The sequence below is a fragment of the Drosophila pseudoobscura genome, chromosome 4 (assembly GCF_009870125.1).
Source record: "Drosophila pseudoobscura strain MV-25-SWS-2005 chromosome 4, UCI_Dpse_MV25, whole genome shotgun sequence".
NCBI lineage: Eukaryota > Metazoa > Arthropoda > Insecta > Diptera > Drosophilidae > Drosophila > Drosophila pseudoobscura.
The window spans coordinates 19,687,824-19,715,497 of NC_046681.1; the positions used below are offsets into that span (position 1 = coordinate 19,687,824).

Sequence of the window (27,674 nt, forward strand, 5' to 3'; positions counted from 1 at the left end):
ATATTCTCTCTAGCAGCTATAGTTTCTTGTTTATTTGTCGATTATTTATCGAAAACTATCGATATATTACAAAATTTCATAATTGAATACCGATTAAAAGGGACAAATCGACAATAAGATCCATTAAATATTGATATTCACTAAATTATCCAACAATAGATAAAAATCGATAAAAAATGTTATCATAAAATATCGAAAAGTTAAGTAAAGGTCTGTAATATCTACCTGAACATATTTCCTTTCATATTTCCTTACAAACCTCTTCATTCAATGACCATACCCTCCCTCGAGAGGGTAGAAATAAGTAATTTTCACAAAAATACACCTAGATTTCGCTCCAAGGTTCTGTGTGTGTGTGTATTTTGCTTATTGTTATTTGCTGGACTATTAGAAGATCTCCTGAGGAGTTATTTTTCAGGGTAATTGCTTTGCAACAGACCCACTCATTGCTCTACTTCTCCACTCCTCCACTCAAGAGCCAAAGCCAAATTAATTGCAAAAATTGTATAATTGGAAAATCGAACATTTTTTTGGTAAAAGAAATTTTATTAGAAACCGTAGAGAACGGGACAAAGAATCAATTTGATTCGTTAGTTTTGTGCTTGAATATTTGTTTAGGTAAATAAACAAACTTTGAAATAAACAAGAGAGGAAATGGTGAGACATTTATCGAGTATTTAACGTGGAAATATGTCATGGATATGCCAGAAATACTCTTCAATTGAATTTATTTACTCATCATTTTTTGCGTGTGTGTGCGTGTGTGTGTGACAATTTTCGATTCAATGGCTTAAGCGATGGAGAAACATTTGAATGCAAGAAAATGCGAATTTCTGGTAGGAAATTTGATTGGGAATTATTGGGATAAACGCATTTTCATAGACTATTTGAGCATGTCATAGAACAACTTTAAACCCAAAAAACTTTAAGACTTATCAAATAAAAATAGACATGTGCCTACGGGAAATGATCTCAGTAAAGATTCTAGAATCCAGCTTCTAAAGATGGCCTATTTATGGAGATTTCCTTGGGATATAGGCGGACCCTCAAAGAGGATTTCAATGAATGCTAAGGCAGAGGTGTCTCTGGATAGACATCGATTTTCGAAGAAGAGACTTCATCAAACACCATAAAGTTGTATCCGTTGATTCTTCATTCAGTTTTTAGCTTTGTTTCCTTCAAGAGAATTCTTCATAAAATTATCGTTAATTTCTATCAAAAATATCGCTTAATATATCGATTTGAAAAGGGAGATGCCAGGCAATTGCTGGTGAAAGCATGTCCTTCTTTGGTTCCAATCCAAAGACTTCTGTTGCCAACATCTTTTATAAGTTCTTCATACATTCCCTAATGAAACAAGACTTCTCCTCAAACCATCATCACGCACATCTTTAAGCCAAATCACGTCTTTAGTTCCATATTCAATATCTCCAGAAATTGCCTCGCTTTCATCTATCATCAACGAGGGAGCATGGCAGCAGAGGATGAGCTTCAGCTTCAGGCTGTGAACGAAGCTGGCGGCTGTGGATGAGGCTGGGACCTGGGACCTGGAGACTGTGGCTGGTGGCTGGTGGCTGATGGCTGGTGGCCGATGGCTGGTGGCTGTGGCACAAGTTTGTCAATTTTCTGCTGTTGGCTTCAGTCCGATAGTCATTTCTCTTCGTCCTCGTTTCGTCCTGGTTCTGCTTCTGTTTCGGCTGCGTTCCTTGCTTCATTTTGTCAATGTCTTAATATTTCAAGGCCACTTCTGCGTTCACATCTTTTTTTGCGATTTTTTTATCTCTCTCTCTCTCTCTGGTTTTTTCGGTTGCGATTTTTCACAATTTCTCAATAGAATGATGCTGATGATTATTTTGTCGTCGTCTCCATCGTTGTCCTGGACAACTACTGAAAATTGATGCCCGCCCGAATGCGCTTCGGTGGCTTCTTGTCTTGCCTCCTCCTCCCCCTGCGGCTCCTCTTCCCCCTGCGGCTGCTCCTCCCCCTGCTGCTCCTTCTTTTTCGTCTCTGGTCAGCAGTCACCATCAGTTTATTAGATTGGCAAACAAGATGGTATTCGCCGGCTCCTCTACAACGACTTTTCACGAGTTCATTTGTCAAGCCTGACTGACGGTCTGCCCGAAATTGGTTCTCATCCTTGAAGGCTTCTCTTCATTTACGGATGAGGCTTCAGCTGAGAGGTCCTGGCACTTCTTCTTCTTCTGCTTCTTTGCATTCACTTCTTCGGTCTAGACAATTTTTATGATTCTAATTGGACGACAGCTCGAGGCGTTAACAGGAGGAGCTGCGGTCGACAAAAACTGAGCGACTGATTAACTGGGCCAAAAGGGAGGTGGGGAAAGAGACATCCCCAAGCTCCTGTGCTTTCCTTGTGCTAATTGCTGTGAAAAAAAAGCCAGCACGCATCAGTGGGAAAATTTAATTTGCCAAAGCAGCAAACCGCAGAAGCAGCAGCAGCCACTACTGGACTTTGCTCTTGAAAAAATCTCTCTCGAAATAGAATGCAGACAATCCACAAAAAAAAGGCTAGAGGGGAAGAGGAGGGAGAGGGGCAGGGGAGGGGCAGGGGTGGGGCAGGGGGGAGAGTGCAAAAGCCAGGGCAGCAAATTGACTGAATTCTCCACAGAGACATGTCCCTATCCTCCCCTTGCCATTCTCTCAGCCATGCTCCGCTCTTCTTCAGTCTCTCCCCTCCCCTCTCCGCCCCTCCCTTCACCACTTCATTCTGGGATGTCCTTGTCTAGTTGAAATTTTTGTATTATTATTTCTATACCCTCCAAGAGAGGGAATCATGAACTTTAACAGACGTTTGTGGTGCACAAAAGTAGAAAATGTCGATCCTATAAAGATTTTAAACTTTATCCATTAATTCAGTAAAAAAATAACCTAAACCTTTTTGTTTCTATGAAAAATCTAAACGTTTTTTCTTATTTTTCTGCAAATATCTCTATAATATAGATCGGATGTGTATATCTGTGAGCGAAACCTCTAAAAATCGAAGATCCCAAGGTTTTGTAGAGTTTTAGTTATATAAAATACCGATTGGATCAGTATATGATCATTATATAGGTACAGACAGATCGGAACTACAAAAAACAGAATAATATATCATCTATCACTGTCAGAAAATCTTCAAAAATATAAATTGTTAGGTCCGGTTTCTGGACTTCGGGCTTAACAAAATTCGGACCGAAAAACAGTCCAGGGTCTCGGAACGGATGACTTTTTGCATAAATCTTTCAAGTAATGAATAGATTTTCAGAAGTCTCTTAAGTTCCGAAAGACATCCAAGGATGTTTCCTCTTTCCTATCTTTCATTAGAACAATGCACCCTCAAGGGTATCTAATGATTCGACCCTTAAAACTAGTCCTATCTTTCATGTTCTATTTGCTGTTGCTGCCTGCCTGCCTGCACGCCCCTGTGCCTTCGCTTTAGTTGCCTCTTTTTGGGGCCGCGTCTCTGGCGACTTGCTCATTTGCAGCTGGGGCCAGATAGAGAGAGACAGAGGGAGAGAGCTCCCTCCAACAGAGGAGACCAGCAGCATCCGTGCCATCCACAGCCAGGACACGTGCCTGCTCCTCTCTAGCTACAGCAACAACAAAGAGTGCAAATTATAAAAACTGCTGGCAAAGCGCAGTCATCGTCCGCTCTGGGGACACTCCCCTCCCCGCGCCCCCTGCTGCAGCCTCCTGTCGATGGCGGAAAAATGAAAAGCGCTTTAAATTATACAAAAAAAAATATAGAGAAAATCAGCCAAGAAGAAGAGCACAGGACACCGCAGCAGGCGGGTCGCGCGCGTCCTTGAGAGCCACCCAAACCCAGGCCAAAAAAAAAGAAAAGACAGACTCCAGGGAGGATAAGAGAAAGCATTCCCCGAAGCAGCCTCAGGGGATATGGTGGTATCCGTGCCCCCCCCCCCTTGCCCCCTGCTGTTGCAATTTTCAAGTTTATCCAAAGAAGGACCCCCCCGTCCTCCCCTTTTCCCCTGCTGCAATTTGTGATTCGTTGTGTTGCCCTCAATTCGCGATTTTCTTTGCAAAAACAAAAAGTTTAGTTGTGTTTTTTTTTTGAAGCAGCAGCAGCAGAGGTGGAGACAGGACCTTAAACGGCCGCCAATTATTTCGAATAAGAAGAAACAGAGAACACAAGGATATTCCTTCGAGCTAAAAGAAAGCATATTTCTTTGGGGATACGAATAAGGATCTTAATGGGAAGCCAAAGAGAAGTGCAAAGAGAAGGAGGGGGATGGAGGATATTAAATGATGAATAAATATTCCAGCGACCTTTTGGAGGAAAGTTTTAATCAAATGAGCGAATCATTCGATGGCTGGAGGAGCAGTCTTGTGAATATATTAAGGGGCGGACATTCCTATAGATGGAAGATGGAAATCTTCAAGCTCAAGGAAGATAGATGTCTGTCTATGAGGGGGGAATGCTGTTCAAAGGAAAGAACATCCTGCATCGTTTCTTTCTATTATTTTTGATTAAAAGACTTTCGAATGACAGTGTGGTCGGTCTTGACCTTCCCTTATTTCCGGCCTTTGTTCTTTTGAAGCTAAAAGTTCTTTGTATTTCTAATAGACGAGGAAAAATAGAGACATCTGTTGGGTTTTTGTGAGTATCTGACTCTCTCTAGTCTACGAGTGCTCTCTACTCATTCTACTGTCCCCAAAGGTGACATGGGTCTATCCAGCCTCCTGTTCCTTTTGATTCATCGGAATATAACGAATCTAGGAATCGATCTACTGTTTTACGTTTCGAATATCGATTATATTGTAATATTTCTAGTTTTTTCTCCAAATTTGATAAATATTTAATTAATTTTGTATCCCATTTTATATGTTTAACAGCAAATTTCTACCCAAAATGTTTATTTCCTTTAAATTCAAGAAAAAATGTCCCATAAATATTTAAGAAATTTCAGAAAAACTCCCTTTCAGTAAACATATTAATTTGCCAATTCCTTGCCTTAAATCTCTCATTGAACTTTACCTTCAATCTCTCGTCAGATGTTGTCTGTTCCTCTCAACAGATTTCTCCTCCATCTCTACTCTCCCTCCTCCATCCATCCTCGGTTCCTCTCTCATCAGATTTCAACTCCTCTGCTCTCCTTAATGGCTGGTACTATAACATTTAGCCAAATGATCGAAATGCGATTTTCAGCAGCCCCTTAAGTATGCAATCGAATATTTGCCCCCTCCATCTGTCTCTGAAGAGAAATTCCCCCAACTGCGAAAAGAAACCAGAGAGGGAGATAGAGATAGAGAGAGCCACTCGACAATTGTTGTAGCGTTGCGTTGCGTTGACTTCTTAAATGCCTTCTCTCGCTCATTGTTTCTCAATCTCTACAGCACACATTCCCCCGATGTCTCGTTAAATTAAATGTTCCAACGAAATATTAGCCATGAGGATTGTTGTGTCTCCCTCCCTCTCGCTCTCTCTCTCTCTCCCTCTGTCTCTTTCCTTGCCCGACTCTGGGATTCCTGTGCTCCTGGTCGTTTGGCCCACTTTCTACCCTCTCCGTCGCGACATTTTAGCCCCCCCCACAAAAAAAAAAGAACGACAAAAAATTGTGTAATTTCTCGTTTTGGTTGTTTTTTCTTCTCGTTTTTGGCCAACAAATTTGCAGTAATTTCACTTTTGCTGTAGCACAGATGGGACACAGGATATAGAAAAATGAACAGAAGGAGAGGAAGAGAGATAGAGAGAGAGATATATAGGGACCCTGCTAAATAGGATATCCATGGAAGACCAGGTCCTAGAGGGTCCAGATAGAGATGGAACCACAGCGTCTTTAAAGGGGAGAGAGAGGCATGGCTTTGGGGTTTCTTGGGGGGGAGAGAGTGTCCTTCCTTGAGCCTTGTTCTGCTGCTTGTTTTTCGTATTGTTTTGTGCTTTTCTTGTGTTTGGCTTTCGGCGAAAAATCTGCAGTACGAAAATAGATATACATATTTTACACTTTCAGACTTTCGGCCTTCCAGCCGCGAAAGCTGCGATTTCTGTGGTTCCTTCTGTGAAGGACCTCCCTCTAAGATTCTGCCTTGTGGCTGCTCCATTCGTGCCTCAGCTGGTTGCTCCTCTAATGCCTCCTCTGGTGGCGGCACCTCCCTCTTCGACCGTGATTCCTTCCTTCCTTTTTTCGCATTCGCATTCGTTGTTTGTTGATTTGCTTTTATTACACACCCCAAAAAATCCACCTACCAATTGGAACATATACTCCTGCATATATCCCATACATAGGATATGTAGAGGCTCCTGGCTTGTGGCCAGAAAGGGGGGCAAGCGGAAACAAGAGGCAGTCGAAAACCAAAAACGAAATGAAACGAAACGAAACGAAACGGATGGCAGCAAACGGACGACGCGCGACGCCGCCGCGCCGCTGCATTTTGTGGCCTCCGCAGTGTACAGAGTGTGGCACTTAAAATTTATGCGTTGCCACATAAAGAAACCCGTGCAGCAGTGGCAGTGGCAGCGGCAGCGGCAGTGGCAGCGCCAGCGTCAGCTATGGCCGAGGAGGCATTAAAAAGCTGAGCCTCAACGGGCAAACGGGCGAGCGACAGGAAACGGAAGTCGAAGGCACCAAGCAAATAAAAATACAATTGAAAACATTTGTGGGGCACAACGACGACGTCGACGACGACGGGGTAATGAAAATGAAACATAAACACGGCCAAACACCAACACCAACACATGGCCAGAAGGCCATATGTGAGCCAGCAGCGACTGACTGTATGTGCACATACATTTGGCAGAGAGTGTGTGCACGGGGCTCTATACTTGTGGGGGGGAGTGTAAATGTGTGTGCGGTGCCTCATAATTGTCTGAACATGCAACACGCGGCGTTGACATTAAGGATTAAAGGGACAGCCATACGCCATCCGCCATTCAGCATTCACCATTCGCCTTGGTGGTGATGGCACCGTGAGGCGTGATTAAAGCAGGAAATGCGATTAGCGCTACGATTAATAGAGCTGGGAATGTTTGGCTGTGTTCTCTGTGGCTGAGTTTCCCATTTAATTGGAAGAAAAGTAAACCTATGACCCCTATACGATAGTTCTTCAATCAATATCTTTCTAGAATATATTGATCTAGAAAAATGAGAAGCAATTAAGTAAAAAATCACTCTAAATCACTCTTCTATAAGTTTAAGTCGAATGATTCCTGTTCCCAAGATATACGATAGTTTTTAAGACTAAATTATTATATATTTCACGCGTTCTAGTTAAAAAACCTAAGATAATGACCCACAAATTATGATTTCTATACCTAGAGCTATAAAATGTATCATTCTCAAGCACTTACTCAAGTCTTAGATCATTTTACTTCTATTCCCCATGTATACGATAGTTCTTAAGTCACTAGATCGCTAGAAATTCACACAATACACAGCTCAAAGCATAAATACTGTGACAATTCGTGTATAAATCATGGAATATGACAAGTTAGAATATGTATCGTTGTCTTTAGATACGATTGATTCATAGGAAAGCTCAAAAGAATTTTGAAATATTTATAGGTGGTTCTTCATTCATTCCCTGTGCCCTCTCAAACAAAAACCACAGTTTCGTTGACCCTCGTGTCACGCTTCAGGCTTCGTCTCTCCTCGCAAGAAATCTCTGTTTTCATATTCGTCCAAGTTCGGACGTTTACTTTGGCTCCTTTGGGTCCTTTGGCAGTTTGACATTTTGTTTAAATTGCCAAGAACTTGATTTTAATTAAGTTGGAAGCTCAGTCAGTCGTCACATGCATAAATCGCATTATGGGAAAGGTGTGGGAGAGAGTGTGAGGCATTTAATTAACTTAACAAATGGCTCTGTGGCAACTCTGGCTGTCTGGGCTGCCTGCTGTCTGCTGCCTGCTGCGGGGATAAACTGTACCCAAACGCTGGCCGGATAACTGTTAATGGGCGCATAGCCTGGCCGGCTATTCGTCGTTCCAGTTTATGGCGTTACCCATAAAAGGCATCCACTTTATGGCTAGGCATTTACCACACACTCCCCTCCTGCCTCTGGGAACCCCTTATGTATCCCTTATGTGGATCACCATTTCCATCATTTGGTAACTTATCGACAGGGTTTTACTCACCTATAGCCGGAACTCAATTGAACTTCACCGATGGCCACATTATCGAATTGTGCCGGATTCGCTGTCCAGCGTGTCCAGAAGAATGAGAAATCATTCGACTCGTATTTGTCCGTGAAGCGGCACTTGAGCGTGAGATCCGCATTCTCACGTGTGTCGATGGATTCGTCGGCCAGGATCGTCGAACAGAATGCCAGGAGAACTGCAAGAGAAACCAAATAATAGAGGATTAATATGACAGATTCTAGAGAGATGTGTGGGAAGAAATACATGAAGATTCGATGGAAAAACGTATCTCCAATCTTTGATTTAAGAACCCTAAATGTTCCCCAATTTTTCTAGGAATTCCTCTAAGCCATACCTTTTTGATTTCTCATCACCTCATTAGATATTCCCCAAGAAATACTTGACCCACAATGCTAAAAGCGAAACTTTTTTATACAATATATTCCTATAATTCGTGAGACCATCAACAATCATAACTTTTAAGTTCATCAAACACTCCACTGCCCCAAAGCACTGCGACAATCCATCCTAAAACCATCCACTCAAAACTCCAACCGACGACATAAGAACCTTTTCAATTTCCATGAAATTTTCATCAGCTGTTGCTCTTTTCTTTCATTCTTTTTGCCGCTTCAAAGAAAAACAAAAGAAAAATCGGTTTAAAAGAGAGAGTGAGAGAAAAACAAAAGGACAAACATTTTTGTGTTTAATTCTTAATAAACCATTATGTGTGTGTGTGGATGCAATGCCTCGAGGAGAGCGACAGGATAAGGGAAGGGGAAAGGAAAAAGGGACAACAAATTCAAGTAACTTTTTCATATGCTTAAGGAGAGGCGACTGTCCTTCACTTCATTCCACACATCCCCACTCACACACACACACAGCCCCTAAAGGACCTCTCCGCTAAGGACAAACGACAAAGTTTTTTTCAGAGTTCCACTTCCAGTGCCTACCTTTGGGCGCACAGGCTGGCAGGCACCTTTACGTACCGCGATACAGGCACTCGCAGGACCCTTCTCTTAACGCATTACTCTTACTTTGGTGCGTAAATTTCAAGTAGAATTTATAGCCGCTTTATATTTGGCATCAAATATGCATGAGTCGGCGTTTAAGCCACTCCAAAAAAAGACCCAAAAAGTGTTCGAAGAGGGAGACCATAAATTTGTGGACTAGGGTTTTGCCGAGGGTCTGTCTGGGTTCTTTATAGATTGTTCTCTCAATTGAGAGTCAGAGAGGGAGAGAGGGAGACTTTCTCTCTGCATTTGCATTAGCTTCAATAATCGTTAAAATCCCGAACAGAAAAAGTTATGCGCGCTCCAACAAAAGTTGCAACAGCCATGAAAATCGCATGAAAATCGCATTAAAATTAATTTGGCAGTCGTCTGAAGGCTCTCCCACGGAATCCTAGGATCACACGTCAGAAGGTGGCAACTCTGGCAGAGCGCATCAGTTTTCATTTCGGCCTGGGAGCGGACTAGAGTCTCCTCCTTTTTTTGGTTTTTCGGCGAATTTATGTCAAAAGTTTGTTTCTCTTTCGGGCTCTGTGCCCATTTTTCCCTTTCCTCGCTTTCTCTCCGACTGTCTCTGTCCATCTGTCTGTCTGCCTGTCTGCTGTCCCTGTCTGGCATTAAAGTTACTTTTGCAGAAGCTTTTTGGCCGAGAGGAGAGGTTGTCATCGCATTTCTTTTGCTCATTTCACTTGACTGCCTACTGAGGCGGCAGCAAGATGAAGGGCGGACGAAGAGGCAGCGAGTTAGGGCTGTCCATTTTCGCAGGATGCGTTTCTAATTAAAAACTTTAGATAGAGAGGCAGAAAGCAGGGAGAGAAAGACAGGGTAAGGTTGAGAGAGAGAGAGAGGTCGACACTTGGTTGCACTTAGGCAAATTGCCAGATGTTGCACCAAGGACTGACTGCTGTTCCACTGAATTATCCTTCATGAATATTTTGTGCAAATATTAAGCAAATGCAAAAATACATTCAAGCATATCAATTCTCTTGCAGACTAAAGACATTTTAATGTCAAAATTTCATTTCCAAGAACATGAGACATTTCCCCGAATTTTCATCATTTTCCAGACTACAAAGATCAATTTCTTGTTATTCAAACAAAGTTTCCTTCGTTATTTACATTTAAGGCATTTAGATATGAAATCTCATGGATCAATGTGCATTTCAAGGCAATTTCTCATAGGCTCCGACTTTTGAAAGCCAAAGTTCATTGAATGTTGGCGTTTCCAAGAACAGGAATCCGCTTTTCTTGTAGCTTTAGACACTTCAGAGCCACGTTTCAGGGATTTAGTGATTTTTCCTGCTTTAGAATATAAACTTCTTAAAAACTTTGACTTTTAAATGTAACATTTCATTGTTTTTTTTTTTACTTTTCCAAGTAAAAAATATTAACATTTATAGGGAAAAGTGGCTAAAGCGACACCTAGCGCGGATACCAGGCAGAAACGCATTCGATCGACCGATGAGCACTGTTGCATCACCCGCAATGCAACAGTTTCTTATTTATTTACATCTTATTATTCATTTAAACACTCAAAAGTGAAATCCAGTTATTTTCTCTACTTTTTTTTACTTTTCCAGTCATTAAAATATATTTTCTTACAAATTGAGAAATTTGAATGCCAATTATCAAGGATTTAGTGTATTTTTTTAGCATAAGAATATCAATTTCTTATAGAAAAAAAGTCTTTTAAATGTCATATGCCAACGAAAAAATATCAATTTCAATTGCCTATTAATTTTGACATTTAAATGCTTCACTTTAGGTGCTCTCTGGCTTTTCTTAACAATTAAAAATAATTAAATGTGAAATGCCATTGCTTTCGGTGAACTTTCAATTTCTCATTAATTGAAACGTTTAAGTACGGAAATGTCATTGGTTCTTGACATTCGTCCATTCTTCCATTTTCCTGATTCTCTGGCGTCTCCTTTCGCTCCACTTTCCCTGATTTTGCGTCTGCTTTTGCTGTCTCCAATTTCCCTGCTGCTGTCCGTCTCCATTTCTCTCTGGTTCTCTGGCTCAGAAGCAGCCTTTTCGCGACTCTGACATTAAGAATTCACGAATTGTTAAGTGCAATTAATGAGGCGAAAAGGAAGCAGCAACAGCAGCGGTGGCAACAGCAGCAACTTGCAACTAATTAAATTATCATTAAAGAAAGAGGAATATACTATCTCCAGAAAAGAAACGCGAAAGAAAAATTGTAGCTAAAAGAAAAATTTCTTATAATTGCTGGAAATTAAAAGTAATATGGAAGAGAGGACACAGGAACTTTGAGCAATGGAGAAACGAGCGAGGGGAAGGGAGAAAGCATGCCCATAGAAAAAGGCTTGCAGAAAAATTTAATTTCCGCTTCGAGAGAGGGTCAAAAGTACACGCTGTCTGTTTTTTTCTTTTTTTTGTTCGTTCAGTAAAAGCTAATGGCATGAGAATTCTAGGGTCAAGTTTTTCTCTTACTGTTTCTTGTTATGTATTTAGTGAACAAATTTCCATATTAACTTGCCAGATTTGTTCGACGAAAAACTTGGGTTCGAAAAGTAAACAGGAAAAGTTTCAAACGGCAAAAGGACGAGGAAGAGAAATGGCTCTGTCTTGGCTTGGCTCTAGATACTTTTGTCTATAAATAAAAAAATATCTATGAATGGGATTCGGTTCCGGGGTCACTTTTAGGTTATTTCTGATGCAAAATATTAACTTTTTTTTACTTTTGTTTGGAAAGATGGTAATTGGTGGAAGCTTTGGAACTCACTCAATGTTTATTTATTTTTTAAAATTATATTTCCATCATAAGAATCTGTGATCTATCCCTGAAATAATCCTAGATCTCATACAATCATATTTATAGTCCGATTCCTAGTCCGATTCCTATTCCTATTCCCAGTCCTATTCCCAATCCTATTCCCAGTCCTATTCCCTCCTCAAATTCCCGATTCCTATGCAAAATTCTCCTGTAAAAATTTAAGATATATTCCCAGAGGCTAGAAAACAATTGAAATCCGTTTGAAACTGCAAAAACTTTCATACATTTCTAGAACATTTGGTCAATGGCCTTTCTCCGACTGTTGCTGTCTTTATCTGCTGGTTCCTGTTGCCATCTCTTTCTGCGTCTTTGTCGCCAATGCGCTATCTCTTCTTCTGTCTCCTTCTCTGGTGTGTGGTTCTATGGCATTGTTGTCTTTTGGCCAAGAAATTCTCAGCACACACACACGGACAGACACTGAGACAGACATTCGCTTTGCATTCTGGCCATAGTTTTAGACGGGAAAAGTCTTCGGCAACACCTTGAACAGGGGGCAACCGAGGAGAGAGAGGGGTGGGGGCAGGTCCATACGCAATTATGACGTGAGAATTATATTAAACTGGAAACAATGACAAGACAAAGGGAAGCCAGGGGCAGTCAAGGGTGCGGGTAGGGAGGCGGTGGGTTTTGTGGCTCTGCCTTAAGGGGGAAACACGAGAACCCTGCAACCCACACGAGAGGGGACGGGGGAGGGGGATGTGGCAAGTGGCAAGACCCGAGAACGTAGCAGAAGACTCACTTCTGTCTTTTGGCCGAGTGAATTTGCTCTTGTTAATTGCATGCTCTGCATATCACTTATAAATGCACTAACATGCCACATGCACCATCTCTACACAGAGAGAAAATTTCACACTTTGCCACACAGACAGAAGGACGGACAGACAGACAGACAGACACCTTGACTCCTCCACATGTCATGGGCCAGGCTTTGAAAGAGCGTGAGAGCGAGAGAGACACACAGGGACAAAGGGACAGAGAGCGGGACGAGGGACGAGGAGGGGACGGAGACTTTGGAGAAAAGTTTGCCATAATTGGATTTTGCAGAGTTAATTACCAGCATTGATTTTTGGGCCATAAAATGTAAGAAACACGCTCCACCCTCTGGTCCCCAAAGCTGAATGTCCTTCCTCCTCCCTCCACACTCTGTGTCCCTCTCTCTTTCGCTCGCAATTACTGTCGCCCCATCTCTCTCTCTCTCTGTCCCTTTCACTCCATGTCTATGGCCTCTCACTCATGTGATTACAGTGTAAGTTGGGATAGATTTTTGATTTTAATTGGAAACAAAGTTTCGGAGCGAACATTTGCCTGATAATTACAGGAGGGGATAATTTTGCATACTCCTACTGCACACACACACACATACTCGTATGTATGGAAAGAGGCAAAGAATTATCGATATATGTTTATCGCATCGAATATTTAACGAAATTAACGATTAAATATATTTTTTGATAAGAATATCATTTACAGGAAAGGATTTTCTCAAAAGGAAATTGCTAATTGCTACAGCGATTATGTTTGACCAATAATTCATTAAGTCGATAATTATCGATAGAACAAATTTGAGACATTTTTAAGTGAAATTCTGGAATTCTTTGAGGATTTCTCTGGAAATATTTATTTATATTTCTGTTTTAAGAATTATGCTTATGTATTTATTGTATCACATATAAAGACGAAAATTAATCAAGCTATTTAGTTTATATCGATAACAATCGTTATCGATAAGACAATATATGGTTTGTCGAAATTTTCAATTATTTTTTTTATAATAAGACGTTTTTATTGATTGGTATCGATATATAATGGGAAAAAAATATCTTGAATTTCATAGGTTCCTTATGGATCTACAAAGAACACTCTCTCTGGCCGCTATCCAAACAGCTACAACTTTAAATTTTCTATGGACCAAAAGCCTTTATGGCAAGAACATCTTAAGGATTAAGGAAACACACGACTCAAAGTTTTCATTTATTATTTTAGAAATTTTCCTCTTAACTAAAATCAAGTCAAAGAGGCACAACACGAAGTTTGGTTTGAAGAACCCCGCAACTAAAACAAAGTGAAAATAATTTGTATTTTATATTAATTTTGCGCACTGCACGACTTTGTTTCCCCTTTGGAAATCTTTCCTTTTCTTGACAGAGATTTCGCTGCGAAAGACAGAGTATCCCGCAGGTTGCCAAGGTGTCCAACGGCACCGATAGACAGGGAGCGAGAGATGCAAAGTTATGCATAACGTGCACAAAACACAGAGCAGCAGATAGATGCCAAAGGATGAAGGACCGCCCGACCAAGCGAGCGAGCAATGGAACGGCAGGAGCAGCTTAGGAATTATGTCTTATTATTTTGCCTGCAGACGGCAGCAGGAGCATCGCATCAGGAGTCCTGCAGCAAGAACAATGGCAAATCAGAGAGCCTGGACTCAGGACTAAGGACCCAGGACGCAAGACCCAAGACCCAAGACCCAGGATCTGTGTGCAGTTGTTGTCTCTGGCACTGCACCAAAGTCGCAATCTCAACGCCTTCTCTCACACTCCCCCGAAGCACTTCTCCATGCTTTGTCTCCCTCTTCCTTTAATGTCTTTATGTATAAGCCAAATGCTCTTCTGGGTCCCGGGGAATGCTTAGCCTTGTCCGTTTGCCAGCTTTGGCTTGGGCACAGCAATCCTTTCCTTTCGCATCCAAAAGCAAGAGTCGATAAAAACTGCAGTCCCTTTCTGTCTCTCTCTCTCTCTCCCTCTTCTGCCCATAAAATGCAACATAATTTTCTTATGAGTCACACAGATAGTAGCCCCTGAATAAGAACCGAAAGAAAAACGAAATCCAAATGGAACCGTAGCGAAAAGAAATGCTTTTTTCGATGGAAGAAGCTTTGGAATACTCTTTCTCGAGAATAATATCAACCGATCGCAATGAAATTTTCCTGAATTATTTAAAAACATAAGAAACATCCATTTCCAAATTTTCATTGGTTTATCTTTGGGTTTACTTGGTTTTTCATAGTTCCATCCTATGATAACTCGTGGTATGGTGATCTGATTTTAATGATTCTTGGTTGGGTTAGGTATCTGCGCATAAACATGCATTTCTCAACGTTTGGTTGATTTATATTCTAAAATATAGATGATTTATAGGAAATACATGAACCATATTCTTTATGAAAGCTATCAGATATGATGCTCTGATCCTAGGGGTTCCAACTAATGTACTTCCTTAAGGAGTTTTCGATAGAAGTCTTCGAAAGTAAGGGATTTTTAGCCACAGAAATCATAGATATATCCCCCCTAAAGGTTCGGGCATACCTTTCCAATGGGAGAGGGTATCCAAAGAGGTAAGAAAAATAGGTGCTGCTGGTGCTGCTGCTGCTTTTGCTGCTGTTACAATGAATGTTATCTGTTTTAAATGTCGCTCCCGTTTATCCTTGCTACATGCCACCCCCCAGCCATGCCCCATTCCTGCAGTGCAATCCAAACAAGACTCCGAGAGTCTGAGGCAGCAAAAGTCAACGAAACGGAAGAAGATTGCAATTTAAAGGCGAACGAAGGAAGGCGAAGCAGTACAGAGTCTGGTGGCAGGAGGCAGGAGGATTGGTGGCACAGTGGCAGGGGTGTGCTCCGCTCTCTCCGCTAGAAGGTAGGGTATGTGTAAGGTGCGGCAAACAGGTTTTTTGTGTGTGTCTGCAAAAGTCAGGCGAGGGTAAAAGAAATATTGATGGCCAAGTTGTAAGCTTCTGGCCAACAACAAAAAAAAAAGAAGACGATCCCCCAGCAGAAATCAGAAAAGGTTAAAGAACGAGAGGTAGCATAAAGAGGGATTGGGTGACTGGGAGAGCGGGGGAGTGGGGGGAGGTAGGGGGAGAAACGTGACAACATTTAAGTGGCACATTTAACCCATTCATGTCAACCGGGGGCTTCCATGGGCTTAAGCTCTTTTCTAAGTGGAAGCCAAAGTGGAGTTCTGAAATGTTAGGCTGGAGTACAATGTTCTTTAACAGCCCTATAACTTTAAGCAAGAAATGCGTGGCTGTTAAATGTTAAGCGACTGTTATAATACCATAATGTAAACAGTGACTGTTGGGCCACTGTTAGGCGTATGTTAAGTGTCTTTCGGCAGAGCATAAATGTTAATTAACACTAAAATAATACTTTAACTCTATAAATCCACTGCTGTTAGGGTTTGCGTAAATTAAGGTTTAGATCTCTAGATTAAAGATCTCTAGGCATTCCAAGAGGAACTTTTCAGCCATAAGCATGTGAAAGGCATCTGAGGCTTCTGCTAGGGTGTCTGTTAAACACTTCTTTATGGTACATATAGTACAATTCTTAGTGAAAATACATCTTTAAGTTGTATATTCATACAGTTAGAGATTAAGATAGATTCAAATTCCGCATCATTAGCCTCCAATAATATTTTAATATCTTTACTCTTTTCAAAAACTCCTCAATCATGAGAAAAACTACTCCTAATCTATGCTGTTAGCAGTCTACATTAAATACCCATAAAATACAAAGCCAAGTCAAGTTTTTCACTGGAAAAACTTAAACTTAGTTCCATAGATTTCCATAAATTTATTGCAACCCACAAAGAACACTTCTCATTAACAAAAACCAGCCATAAATCATAAAAAAAAAAACTCTTAACACTCCAGAAAACCCTGGAAAAAGCACCATCCTCCAGTCAAGGGTTAACCCCTTCCTCTACTCTAGGGTTAAGGAAGAGAAAACTCCATCTCCATGTGTATCCGTATCTGTATCCGTATGTAGGGTGCTGGCTGGCTGGCTGTTGCAGCTGCTGCTGCTGCTGCCCCTTTGCTCTGGCCCCCCAATTGCACGACTCCACCATCTGCTGCTTACCTGAGAAATAAATGACAAAGAAGTGGAGGGGTGGGGGGTGGAGAGGGTTCTCTCATGTACCGTTATTTCATTACAACTTCTGCATGACAATGCAGAAAAAGCAGCAGAAAATGTGCAGTGCGTGTGCCACACGAAAAGGAAAAAAAAGAAGCAGCAAAAGCGGCAGCAGAAAAGAGGTGGCATCCAGAAGCTTCTTTCTGTCTTTTGTGCCACAAAAAGTAAAGTCAAAGACGACTTTAGAGTTCTCTCTCTCCCTCTCTCTCTCTCTCTCTATCTCGCTGAAAGTTCTCTCTTGAGAATAAGCCTCTGAGACTCTGCGAAAGAGTCCGACTCTCTGCTGAAAACTTTTGCCAGCCATTTATGCGTTTTTATGCAGCGGCAGAAATTGCTTTTGGCCAACGAAAAAACACAACAAAAACAACAACAAAAAAGTAGAAAAACCAGTTGTTGGCGTAGAGACTGCAACACACACACACACACATGCCACATGGGCCCACACCCCGCCACTATCCCCCTTTTTTCCTGATGTGTGGTTAAAACATGGCTTAAGAAACTTTTGAAAAAAAGATACAGAAAAAAGCCAAACAACAGATAAGTTGCAAGTTTCGAAAGTTGCCTCTGAAATGTTTTTTCTTAGCTTATTTTGTTGCTCGACCTTCCACCCCACCCCTCCACTACGCTCCCTCTATCACTCTTTTCTGGCATACATTTTTCGCTGAGAAAAAGCCAAATGAAAATGCAATTTCCCGGCCAAAAAAGCAAAACAAACACTTGTTGATTGGTGGCAAAAAAGGAAAGGAAAGGAAAAGTGTTTCTGTTTCAAGGGGGGTGGCTTTTAGGGCGGAAACTGGTGTTGAAATATTAATAAATAAGCTGGCAACTTTTGCCCAGCCCCCACCCACCCCCACCACCCCCCCTCCACTCACTTTGCGCTTCCGAGTGTCCTCTTTCCCTCTTGAGAAGAGGAAAGTTGCACATGCATTCCGTCTCTCTGCCCCCCGCCCCCTCGACAAAATCAAAAGCAGGCCAAGTGCCTTACCAAAAGTTTTGAACTCGACAAAAAATACTCCAGCAGCGGCAGGACGAAAGGAAAGGCAAAGAATTTTCCGTTATTTCTTGTTGACTTTTCCCAACGCAAAAGGCACTCTGCCCCTTGTGCCCCCTCACTTGCTTTTGTATCACTTTATCAACACTAGGAAAATTCAATTTCCCATACGGCATGCGGCATGCGGCAGCGGCAGCGGCAGGAGGCGCCGCAGCGGCACTTATCATATTCCGCGGGCAAACTTTTTCCTGGCTGCATTCGAAAATGAACTGGAAAATTGGGTGACAGCAGAAAACACGAGGGAGAACCGAGGCTCCCAGATACACACATCCCCCACATCCGCACATCCCACATCCCATAAATTGCCTCTGGCTTTGGTGACCATTTTATCACTTGGCAGACGCACTTGCCTCACCCTGACCCTCCCCCACCCGCACCCCCCACCCCGGCTATCTGCCACATTTCAAAGTAAGAAAATACCCCAAGGCAATCTGCAAGATACTTTTCGTATCTGCTGGCTCTTGCGGTTGCAGTAATGACCAAAGCACGTTTTGTTTTCCTGCCAGCGGACGAGGGAAAGGCAAGGCAAGGCAAGGCAGGGAAAAAGATCTAGTATCTCTGGCAATATTTGAACATTTACGCTTCATCGATTGCAGCAAAAAGTATCTCTCAGATACAGTCAGAGATAGATACGAGGATGCAGCAGCTGCAAAGGTAGCAAGCAGCAAACTTTGCTGGCCAAACAAATAAACCTCCAGAGGACAGGGCGAAAAAAGAGGAAACTTTTGTTGACCCAAGTGCAAGGCGGCGCAGGAGGGACGATAGAAGGAGGAACTGTGGCAGAAGGAAGGAAACGGAGGAAGGAATCGGTCCAGAAGGAAGGAAGGAAGCGAAAAAGTAGAGACTGCAAGGCTCGAAGGAGGGGACGGCAGGCAAACGATAAAAAGTCAGCAGAAAGAAAGAAAGAAAAACCCATCGCTTGACCAAAGTCCAAAGTTGTTGACACTCCATGAGAGCGGGCTCCGAGGATTGCGATTTGTAGCTAACAGAAAGGTATATTCCAGAGAAGGTAGGGCCACAAGAACTACATTTCTTTGGAAATTGCATGGTCAAAATACCAGAAATACTCCTTCCAAATGGTCTCTGGTTGGTGGTATTCCTAAGAAAAGTATCCTTTCACCTATGAGACATTTAAACAGCACAAAAATGTAATTTGTCATCATTTGATGAATGTTTCCTTTCACTTATGGACAATTTTAACAGTTTTTTCATCATTAGACGCCTGTAGCCGAATGTTTCCTTGTTGGAAAAGAGTTATAAGCATTTGTATGAATGTCTTGCAATATCCAAACGGCTGAAAACCTTTTAGATCCCTCCCTCTAGGCCTGCCACACCTCGTCTTGAATATACCTTGCCTTGAGGTGCTTGTATATTGGATTTGTAGCCATCGAAAGGACTACAGAAGGTTGCAACGATTGCTGGCAATAGAGAGCCATAGGAGTTTCAGTGTACGATTGCTGTCTGTCGGAAGAATAGGAGTTCCCTCGGGTAGGTAGCTCCCCGCTCCCCGCTCCCGCTCCCCCTCTCTCTCTGTCTCTTCCTCTGTCGCGTAACTAAAGCATTTTCTCATTACCGTTTCAAGTGTCTTCGACTCTCCAGAATCCGCCACTCAGACCGACACGTGGCCCCTCGTGGGAGGAGGAGGACACTTTTCCCAAAAGCTAATTAAAATAATTCACTTTACTTCCTCTCCCACTCCCACTCGCACTCCACCTCTCTCTCTCTCTCCACTCTCACTGTTTCTCCCTCTTTTATTCTTTCGTTCAATCACACTTTTTCTTGCTTTTCCAATTTCCATTTTTGTAAGGAAACATTTGATTGATTTCCCTCTGCTCTGACGGTTGCACTTGAGAAAGCAATTTGCAATTTTATTTCCGAGTACAAACAAATTCTCATTACGAGTTTCAGGCTCTTCTCGCCATTAGGGTTCTCTCTCCCACTCTCACTCTCTCTCTTTGTTGCAACTTCTGTTGCTTGCAACTTGGCTTTTTTTTAGAGTTTATTGATGCTTCCTGATTTGAAAGGATTCCTGGTTTCCTGGGTTAATGTCTGACATCTCGAAAGGGAGGGTGTTTCATGGGGAAAAAGTCCACAGAGGACGCTCTCCACAGAACATCCTTTTTCCCCTATTTTCCTCCTATTTCTCCCGTATCTTTTTGTCTTCGAAAATTCCATATTTTTTCTTTAAATTTTTCTTTTTTCCCCCCCCTTATTTTCCCTTTAATTTCCCATCGCATGCCTAATCATAAACAAATACTCGTAAATTAGTAAACATTTTTGTGTGTCACATTTTGTTTGTTTTATGCACGAGTTTTCCTCGGTTTTTCCTCGCCCTCTCCGCTGTGGAAATTTATGCCACAATATTTTTGATTCAATTAAAAAATATCTGCATTATTTGTCATGAATATTTTGGCAGGGAGCAGGCCGCACAGCAAAGCGTTTTTTTTAAGGGAAAAATCAACAACAGCCCATACGAGATTCTCTCTGTTTTCCGCCTAAATCTGTTTTCCCTTTTTCGGCAGCAGCAGCAGGTTTTCCCTTTCAGTGGTGGGAAGGTTTTCCCTGTGTTTTCCCTTTCTTTCGCTGAGAACTTTCGGGTTCAAGGAGGAAGCATCATCTCCATTCTAAAGGATGACACACAGGAAACAGGAAAGGAAACGCATGAGAAAAAGCAAAGGAAAAATCACTGGCAATTTGCATAAGATACAATTGAGTGAGTGTCGTTTCTTTATATTTTCCTTTTTCCCCCCAACCTTCGATGGAAGCTTCCTTTTTCCTCGTTTCTCTCTTTCGTTGGAGCGGGCGGGGAGGGGGGAGGTGGGGCATGCTCCTTCGTGTAATGAATTATCATATTTCATGTGGAAACAAGTTAAGGAAAAGCTTGAGCATCCAGAGCATCTTGAGACGCAACAACAACAATCTTTGTATTCAAATTTTGTGCCGTCGCCAAAGAAGGAGAGGTGGTGGGGGGGGAGTGGGAGGACTTGCACCCAAGCCGCAAGCAAAGAAATGCCGCAAAGTATGCTATAAAAATATTCACACAACACAAGCGCCAAAAGAGGAAAAGACACAATGGGAGAGAGAGGGGGAGGGAGGGAGGGCTAGAGATGGAAAGGAGTCATCGCTTGAGCAAAAATAAAGATGGAGATGGCGAGGGGGGGCGAGCTGCCTGGCAAAAACATAATTCATGAAAAATATATCTTAAAAAAGTATAAAAAATAAAACAAATTGAACGACATTCGACGGGGGAGAGAATAGAGGAGTCTCTCGGGCTGAGAGGCAGTGAAAAAGAGTAAAGCACACTCCTCTCTCTCCCACTCTGTCTTAGCTTCTGCCTTTCATTTTTTGTCTACTCCCAGTCCCAGAATATCTTTCTCCTTGTTGATTTGGCCTTAGCAGAACTTAAGCCACAGCCAGGAGGGGCGAGGGAGGGGCCACCAGGAAGAGAGGGTTGACAGCTGTTCTTGCGGGGGGGGACCTGGCCCTGCCTTTGGGGGCCACAAAATGACACTGGAAATATGTCAGCTCCGCAAAGCTTCGCTCATCCTTTGGCAGCAGCGAAACAATGCTGCAATCCACTAAATCCCCCCCCCCCCCTCCGCCACCGAACAACAGACCCCCTGGAAATCCCTCTGCCTTGTAGGACAGTGTCCATTGCCTCGTTTTGCTGTCGTTGGGGCTTTTCATTCATTCATTCATTCATTTGCTTGCTGCGGTTCTCTCTCTCTCTCTCTCTCTCCCGCAGACCGTGAGAGAGCTTAGTGTAAAGTTGTTCGCGTTATTTTCCCTACAGATGTATCTCCCTATCTCCCTCTCTCCGTCCCTCTCTCTTTCGCCCTCTTTTGTGTGTGGCAGCTGTAGCTCTCCCTCCCTTGACGTGTTTTTTTTTGTATGGTGCAAAAATTTAATTTCCATCCAACATGCCGACACGCCCACATACCTCCTTCCCGCCTGCCTTCCCGCCTCCACCCGTCTCTGAATCCCCTTTCGGAGGCCCGCATTTTATTTTTTTATATAAATTTGTTCGCAAGTTGAGTTTTGCGTTGCCACTGGACCTCCACTCCGTGCCACACTGCCACTGCCACTCCCCCATCCTGCTGCTCCCCCGTATGCCCCCTCCGTGTGTGTGACGGGGGGCAGGCATTACACGCTTGTTACTCATGCAACTTGGTTTTTGGACCTCAGCCGCCATTCACCGCCGTTCGGACTTGGTCAAAACACAATCCCGCTGCTGGGAACATGCGGCCACGTGGAGGGGCAGTGAAGTGCAGCGACTGACAAAAGAATGGGTGGAGCAGCTGCTGCTGCTGTGCCCCAAAAGGAGATTGACAGAGAGAGGGGTTCCGGCTGCTGGAGTGCTGCTGCAGGGGTGGAGGGTGCAGTGGCAGGGGGGGGGGGGGGGGGGGGGGGGTAAACCACAAACAGTTCATTTGACCGCCTTTCGATTGGCAAATTGCATAACCAACAAAAATGCAGCTACGGCGGGGGAGGAACCAGGGGAAAACACAAAAGTAAAATATATGGAAAACCAAAATATTTAAAATTTTATAAAAATTAAAGAAAGAATGGAAAGATGCATGCATAAAATTATAAATATAAAGAGTATTATATATATTAAAAAATACAAAATATTAAATAAAATATTTTACAAAAATAATATTTGGAAAAATTCATAAATTTAAAACAATTTCCAAGATAAAAACTTATATGTATATTCCATCGGTCTTTTTCCTTTTTTTTCTAGTCCGTACCTATGAAAAACCCGCTTTTCTAATCCCAACTTGTATCTTTCCATTGAAACGCGCTTTGCATATCTTTTCCATCGCGTTCCCAAAACCCCTTTCAATCTTTTATTCCAGTCCAAAATGTAATTCCTCAAACAATCTCTCGAAACTTAAAAAAAGAACTGTGTAAGAAGCTTTTTTTAAACACAGAAACTGAACTTCTAATAAAAAAAAAAATATTATCATAAATGGGGCACATTTCTTTGGCCCAGACCCTGGTCTTTCCACCAGTTCTCCGCCCTTTTTCCAGCTTACCCTCTCATTTTCTTTAACTTCAACTTCTCCTGCTCCTCCTCTCAGTTCTCTTCATTCTTCTGCTCGCCCCCCCACTGAGTTCTCCATCGCCCTTCATCTGGTACCATCGCCCCTGCCTCTCCATTTCCCATCGCCTGCCTCTGTTTTTTTTTCGCTCGCTTTGGCATTCTCTGAGGCACAAGTTGATTATTTTTTAAAGCATATTTTTCAAAACCCTCTTTCAATCCCTGGCTCTGGCTCTCTGGACAGAGACTCCTTCTTTTTGGCATTTTCCCCTGGTTTCCAGTTGCTTTGCTTTGGCAGGGAGTCTCGGCGCTAAGTTGGCGCTAAATTAAAAACTTTTGCATCACATATATTCCACGAGCGAGAGAGAGAGGATCAGGGAAGAGAACCCAGAGCCAGAGCCAGGGCCCAGGAACCAGAAAACAGAGTCAGAGATGGAGATGTCCCAGTCCTGGCAACAGAGGAGGAGTGGCAGCAGTGCAAGCCGTAGGGAAGGACCTCCCCTCCCCTCCCCTCCCATCCCCTCCCCTCCCATCCCCTCCCATCACTCTGTTGCATTTTTCACTCAACAAAAAGTTTTGCAAGCTTCGTTCTTTTTTTCTGCTCTGCTCTGCGCTGCTCTGTTCTGTTCTGCTTGTAAAACCAATTCCGAGTAGAAAATGAAAGTAATTTCTTCCATTTAGCATTAAAATATATATAATAAAAGTCAGGGCTGCAGCATGCAACACGGGCAGGGTGCTGGCAGGGGAAAAACTTCAACAGTTTCGCTGGCTGACAGCAGCAGCAGCCGAGCAACAAAATGTTTGCCATTTAAAATTGCAATGCAATAATACTAAAAATCATCATAAAAAACGAGAACACAAGGCAGCAAAAGAGACTGAAAACAGTATGAAAAGTGGAAGAAAAACTGTGCGAAACTATGCGTGGAAAATGATGGAAAAGCTTGACAGCTGCAGCAGCGGCAACAACAGTGCGTATACGCAATCTGCCAGGCAGTCAGTGGCGGGGTGGGGTTGGGGGTAGGGAAAACTTTTGCTTAATTGATCCACACAGAAGGGTGGAAGGGAAAAGCCTCCAGTAATTAATAGCAGGAAAACATACCAGTAGGGAAAAGCCTTTGGATAGGGAGGGAAATCCAGAGGCGGGCAGAGGTGCGAGGATAAAACTCTTCCCTTATGAAAAGGAAAAGTGTTTGCTGCACCACTATGGCTATTTACAGAGAAGGGTAAAGGGGGTTCCCCACGGTAGGGGATTTTCCCTGTGGTTACAATTTATAGAGATTTTACCGCTGCAATTTTAATCTGCAGATAGTTTTTCCTGCTGTTTAAATCAAAGTTCAGAAACAGTTTTAATACTTTTAACAAGTTTTTGGCCATTGATGAATGTTTAAAAATTGGAATTACATGAAAATAATACTTTTTTTAGTGTTGAAAAGATTTGAAGGGGTTTTAAATTATTATAAATCGAAATTTAATTGCAACTAGTCATTTTTCCCATCTCTAAAGCTCTTTTTAAAAGAGTTCTCAAGGAGTTTAGATACTTTTTAAGCCAGACTTGTATTTCAGTTAAAATATACCTGAAAAAGTAGTCGATTCAATGCAGAAAAATCATCCGATTTTAATGAATATTACTAACAAATGAAACCCCTACTATGAAAGCTGGAATTGTGGTAAAATTCCACGCTATTTATAGACGAAATCCCTGAATTTGAGGGTTCTTTAAAGCTTTAGGCCTACCATTCAGGCACTTTCTGGTGTCTGATTCTCGGAAGCCCTTAGAGACGACAGTTTTATAGAATTTTCCCTTTTATTTCCATCCTCCCTATTCCTCTGTTTCATCACCCTTTTCATCAGCAATCTGAAGTAAAGATCGCCTCTGCTTCTGCTCCATTCTACCAACCAAAAGGACTTTTCCTTCCTCAAAGAGACACCACAAATCCACGCATCAATCCACTCCAAAAACTTGACCAAAATTCACCAGAAAAACAATCATCGATATGGACTCCTTTTCGAACTAAAGGAACTACTTGGAACTGAAGGAACTACAGAACTACAACTCCAAGCCACCTACAGGGAATGAATGTGGCAGAAGAAACTTTTGCACCACAAGAGAGACAGAGAGAGAGAGCGAGAGAGATAGCGACAGAGAACTCCTCTGAAAAGTAATCTCTGGAGTTTTAAGACTCCTCTCTTTATCTCTCTCTCTCTCTCTCAGCCTCATTGAAAGGTTGTTTTGGTTTTGGTTTTGTTTTTGTTTTTCTCTGATTTCTGTTTCTGTGAAATTTTTGTCATGTTATTTTGTTGCTGGCTCTTCCTGCGGTTGTTTCTAACAATTGTACTTTAACCCTTGTCAAAATCCCTGGCCAGCAGAATGAACACCAAAAAATAATGTGGGTCACTTGACGCACAACCAAAAAAAAAAACGAGGAATAAAAAAAAAGTAGGGAAAAAAGTAAGGAAAAAAATAAAGGAAAAACCTAGAAAAAACGACTAAAAAACAGTTGTGGAAAATTTATTGTCGCCGGTAGTCTTTTTTTTGTCAGTGGAAAAGCTGCCAAAAACGAAAAAAATGCCCAAAAAACAACTGAAAATGTTGTCATGCATTTGCTCTACTTTCGGGCTGTCTCTATATCCATCTCTATCTAGATACTCTCTCTCGCTCTCTCTAGCAGAATGATGCCTTCTCTATCTCTTGTTTTATTGAGTGTCGCGTTTTGGGGGGAGTTTTGGGGGATTGGAAATGCGATTTGGTTTCGAGATTCGCTTTCGCTTTGGCTTTGGCTTTGGTTTCCCTTCCTCGAAGAGTTCTAATTTTCGGCCCGTATTTTGTGTGTGTTTTAATTTATTTGTGGCACTATCGATAATATTAATAGCCCCCCCCAACAGTCGCCCCCAAGTGGCCAAAGGTAAGCCCTAGGCATCGCCCATGAGGGTTCCGCTGTGAAAAGATGTCACGCCATAAAACTGCTTTATTGAACCCAATTTTTGTTGTGATTTCAGTTCAGGCTTTAGCGATAGGCCTACGCGTACGATACCCACAGGTGGTGAGGAGAGGAGGGGCAGGGGCAGGGGCAAAGGCAGGGATAGGTCGCTTAATAGTTCCATTTCTATCTCTGATGGTCGCAGACTTGACAAATGTTTTGTTGAATGTTGAATGCGTGTATTTTGGTGCCCATTTTGTACACTATTTTACACGTTTTAGTGCCTGTGTGTGTGTGGAGGATAAAGGGAGGAACATTTACACTTCTGGGTGTGTGTGTGTGTGTGGAGAGAGATATTATCTTTCCAGCTATTATTCACTTTTGGATGTGAGGCACCATGCAGAGAGCTATCAGAGTACTTTACACTGTCCCAAATGCATTCATTTCAACATTTATGGCATGTCCAACGCATTTAAAGCATTATTTTCGATTAAACAGACGCTTTTCTTTAGGAATTTCCATCAGGAAAGGTGGGTTATCATTCTAAGTTCCTCTCTAAAGACATTTGCCTCCTAAAACATGCCTCCAAATCAAAGACAATCCCAATCACTTAACCATTCCAACAAAAATCTCTTCGAAATCCCCTATTTACAGCACACCCAAACAAATCCCCACATGGGCTTTATAGCCCTGCCCCTCACTCTCCCCCGTTCTGGTGGCAGCTTCATTAAACGAGGCTTAAAGCCATGTGCATTTTGTTGTTGTTTTGTTTTGCATTTTAATTGCAATTTGCGGCACTTGAAAGCCAAAGCAAAAGCAAATCCCCAAACGCAAATGGGAGGCTTTCTTTACTCCTTTTTTTTTTTGCAATTGTCCCTCTGGTAGGGTCTCCCTCTCCCTGCACTCATTTCTCTCTCCCCTCTTGTCTGGTGTTTTTTCTTTAAGCCCCCTCCACTGCCACTTCCACTGCCACTTCCACTGCGCCTGCTATTGCTACTCTTTTGCACCTGTTTAAATAGCCAAGTTAGTTGTGCAGCTAATTAAGTCAAGTTTATGCACGGAAGGAAGGAAGGAACGGGGTCCCTACTCCAACCCCCCCCCCCCCCTCTATCTCTCTGTGGGGCAGGCCACTTCTCTGTTTCACAAGTTCTCACCTGCTGCCTCCTGGCTGTCCTTTCCCCCTCTCTATCTGCTCTTAACCCTCTCCCTTTTTGTCTCTCCTTCTGTCTGTCGTTGTATCAGGAATCTGACATCTAATGGTTTCTTCTTTTTTAAGTGGTACCCTTTAAAGAAGGGTATTACGGTTAGGAAGAGGGTTTTGCCAAGCAGAAAAGGCAGGGTTTTGGAGACTATATTTCTAGGATCTGAAGTATTTATTCCTTTATTTCAAGAACTTACTTGAAAGAAAATTTAGATCTATCCCCTCTCAAAGTGTATCTCCAGTTTCGACCACCAAAAGCAGCTTCTTTTCCCATTTTCCCCCTCCTTTTTTTTACGACACACACACACATGGGAACATGTTGCGACGAGCAGCTGGGGGCAAGCTTTTAATGACCCTTTACCCCCCGTCCCTTGCTGTCCCTCTGAGCCCTAATGAGAAGGATAGTGGGGCGACAGCCCGACCGCATTGACAATGATGGATTTGCTCTGCTTAATCAATATGAAATGAGTCGAAAAAAGAGCACCGAGAAGGGTAGAGAGGTAGAGCGATGGAGAGGAAGGAAGATCCCTAATGCAGCTCCCTATTTGTGTTGCCTTTTTACCCCTTCCCTTCCCCTCTTTAGACCACTTTTTCCTACCGGCTAACGTTTGCTTTTGGTCAAAGCCAAGTTGTAGAGGGATTACACCTCTGCCA

At 42.5% G+C, this 27,674-nt stretch overlaps 1 protein-coding gene across 2 annotated transcripts in view; it reads right to left on the reverse strand.

Moving 5' to 3' along the window:
* ed (hemicentin protein echinoid) overlaps positions 1–27,674 on the reverse strand; it is a 119,577-nt gene that overhangs the window by 48,728 nt on the left and 43,175 nt on the right. For both annotated transcript variants that reach the window (XM_001356449.4, XM_015180372.2), the window contains exon 2: positions 8,087–8,285. In XM_001356449.4, coding sequence (XP_001356485.3) covers positions 8,087–8,285 — 199 coding nt within the window. The remainder of the gene's footprint in view (positions 1–8,086; positions 8,286–27,674) is intronic.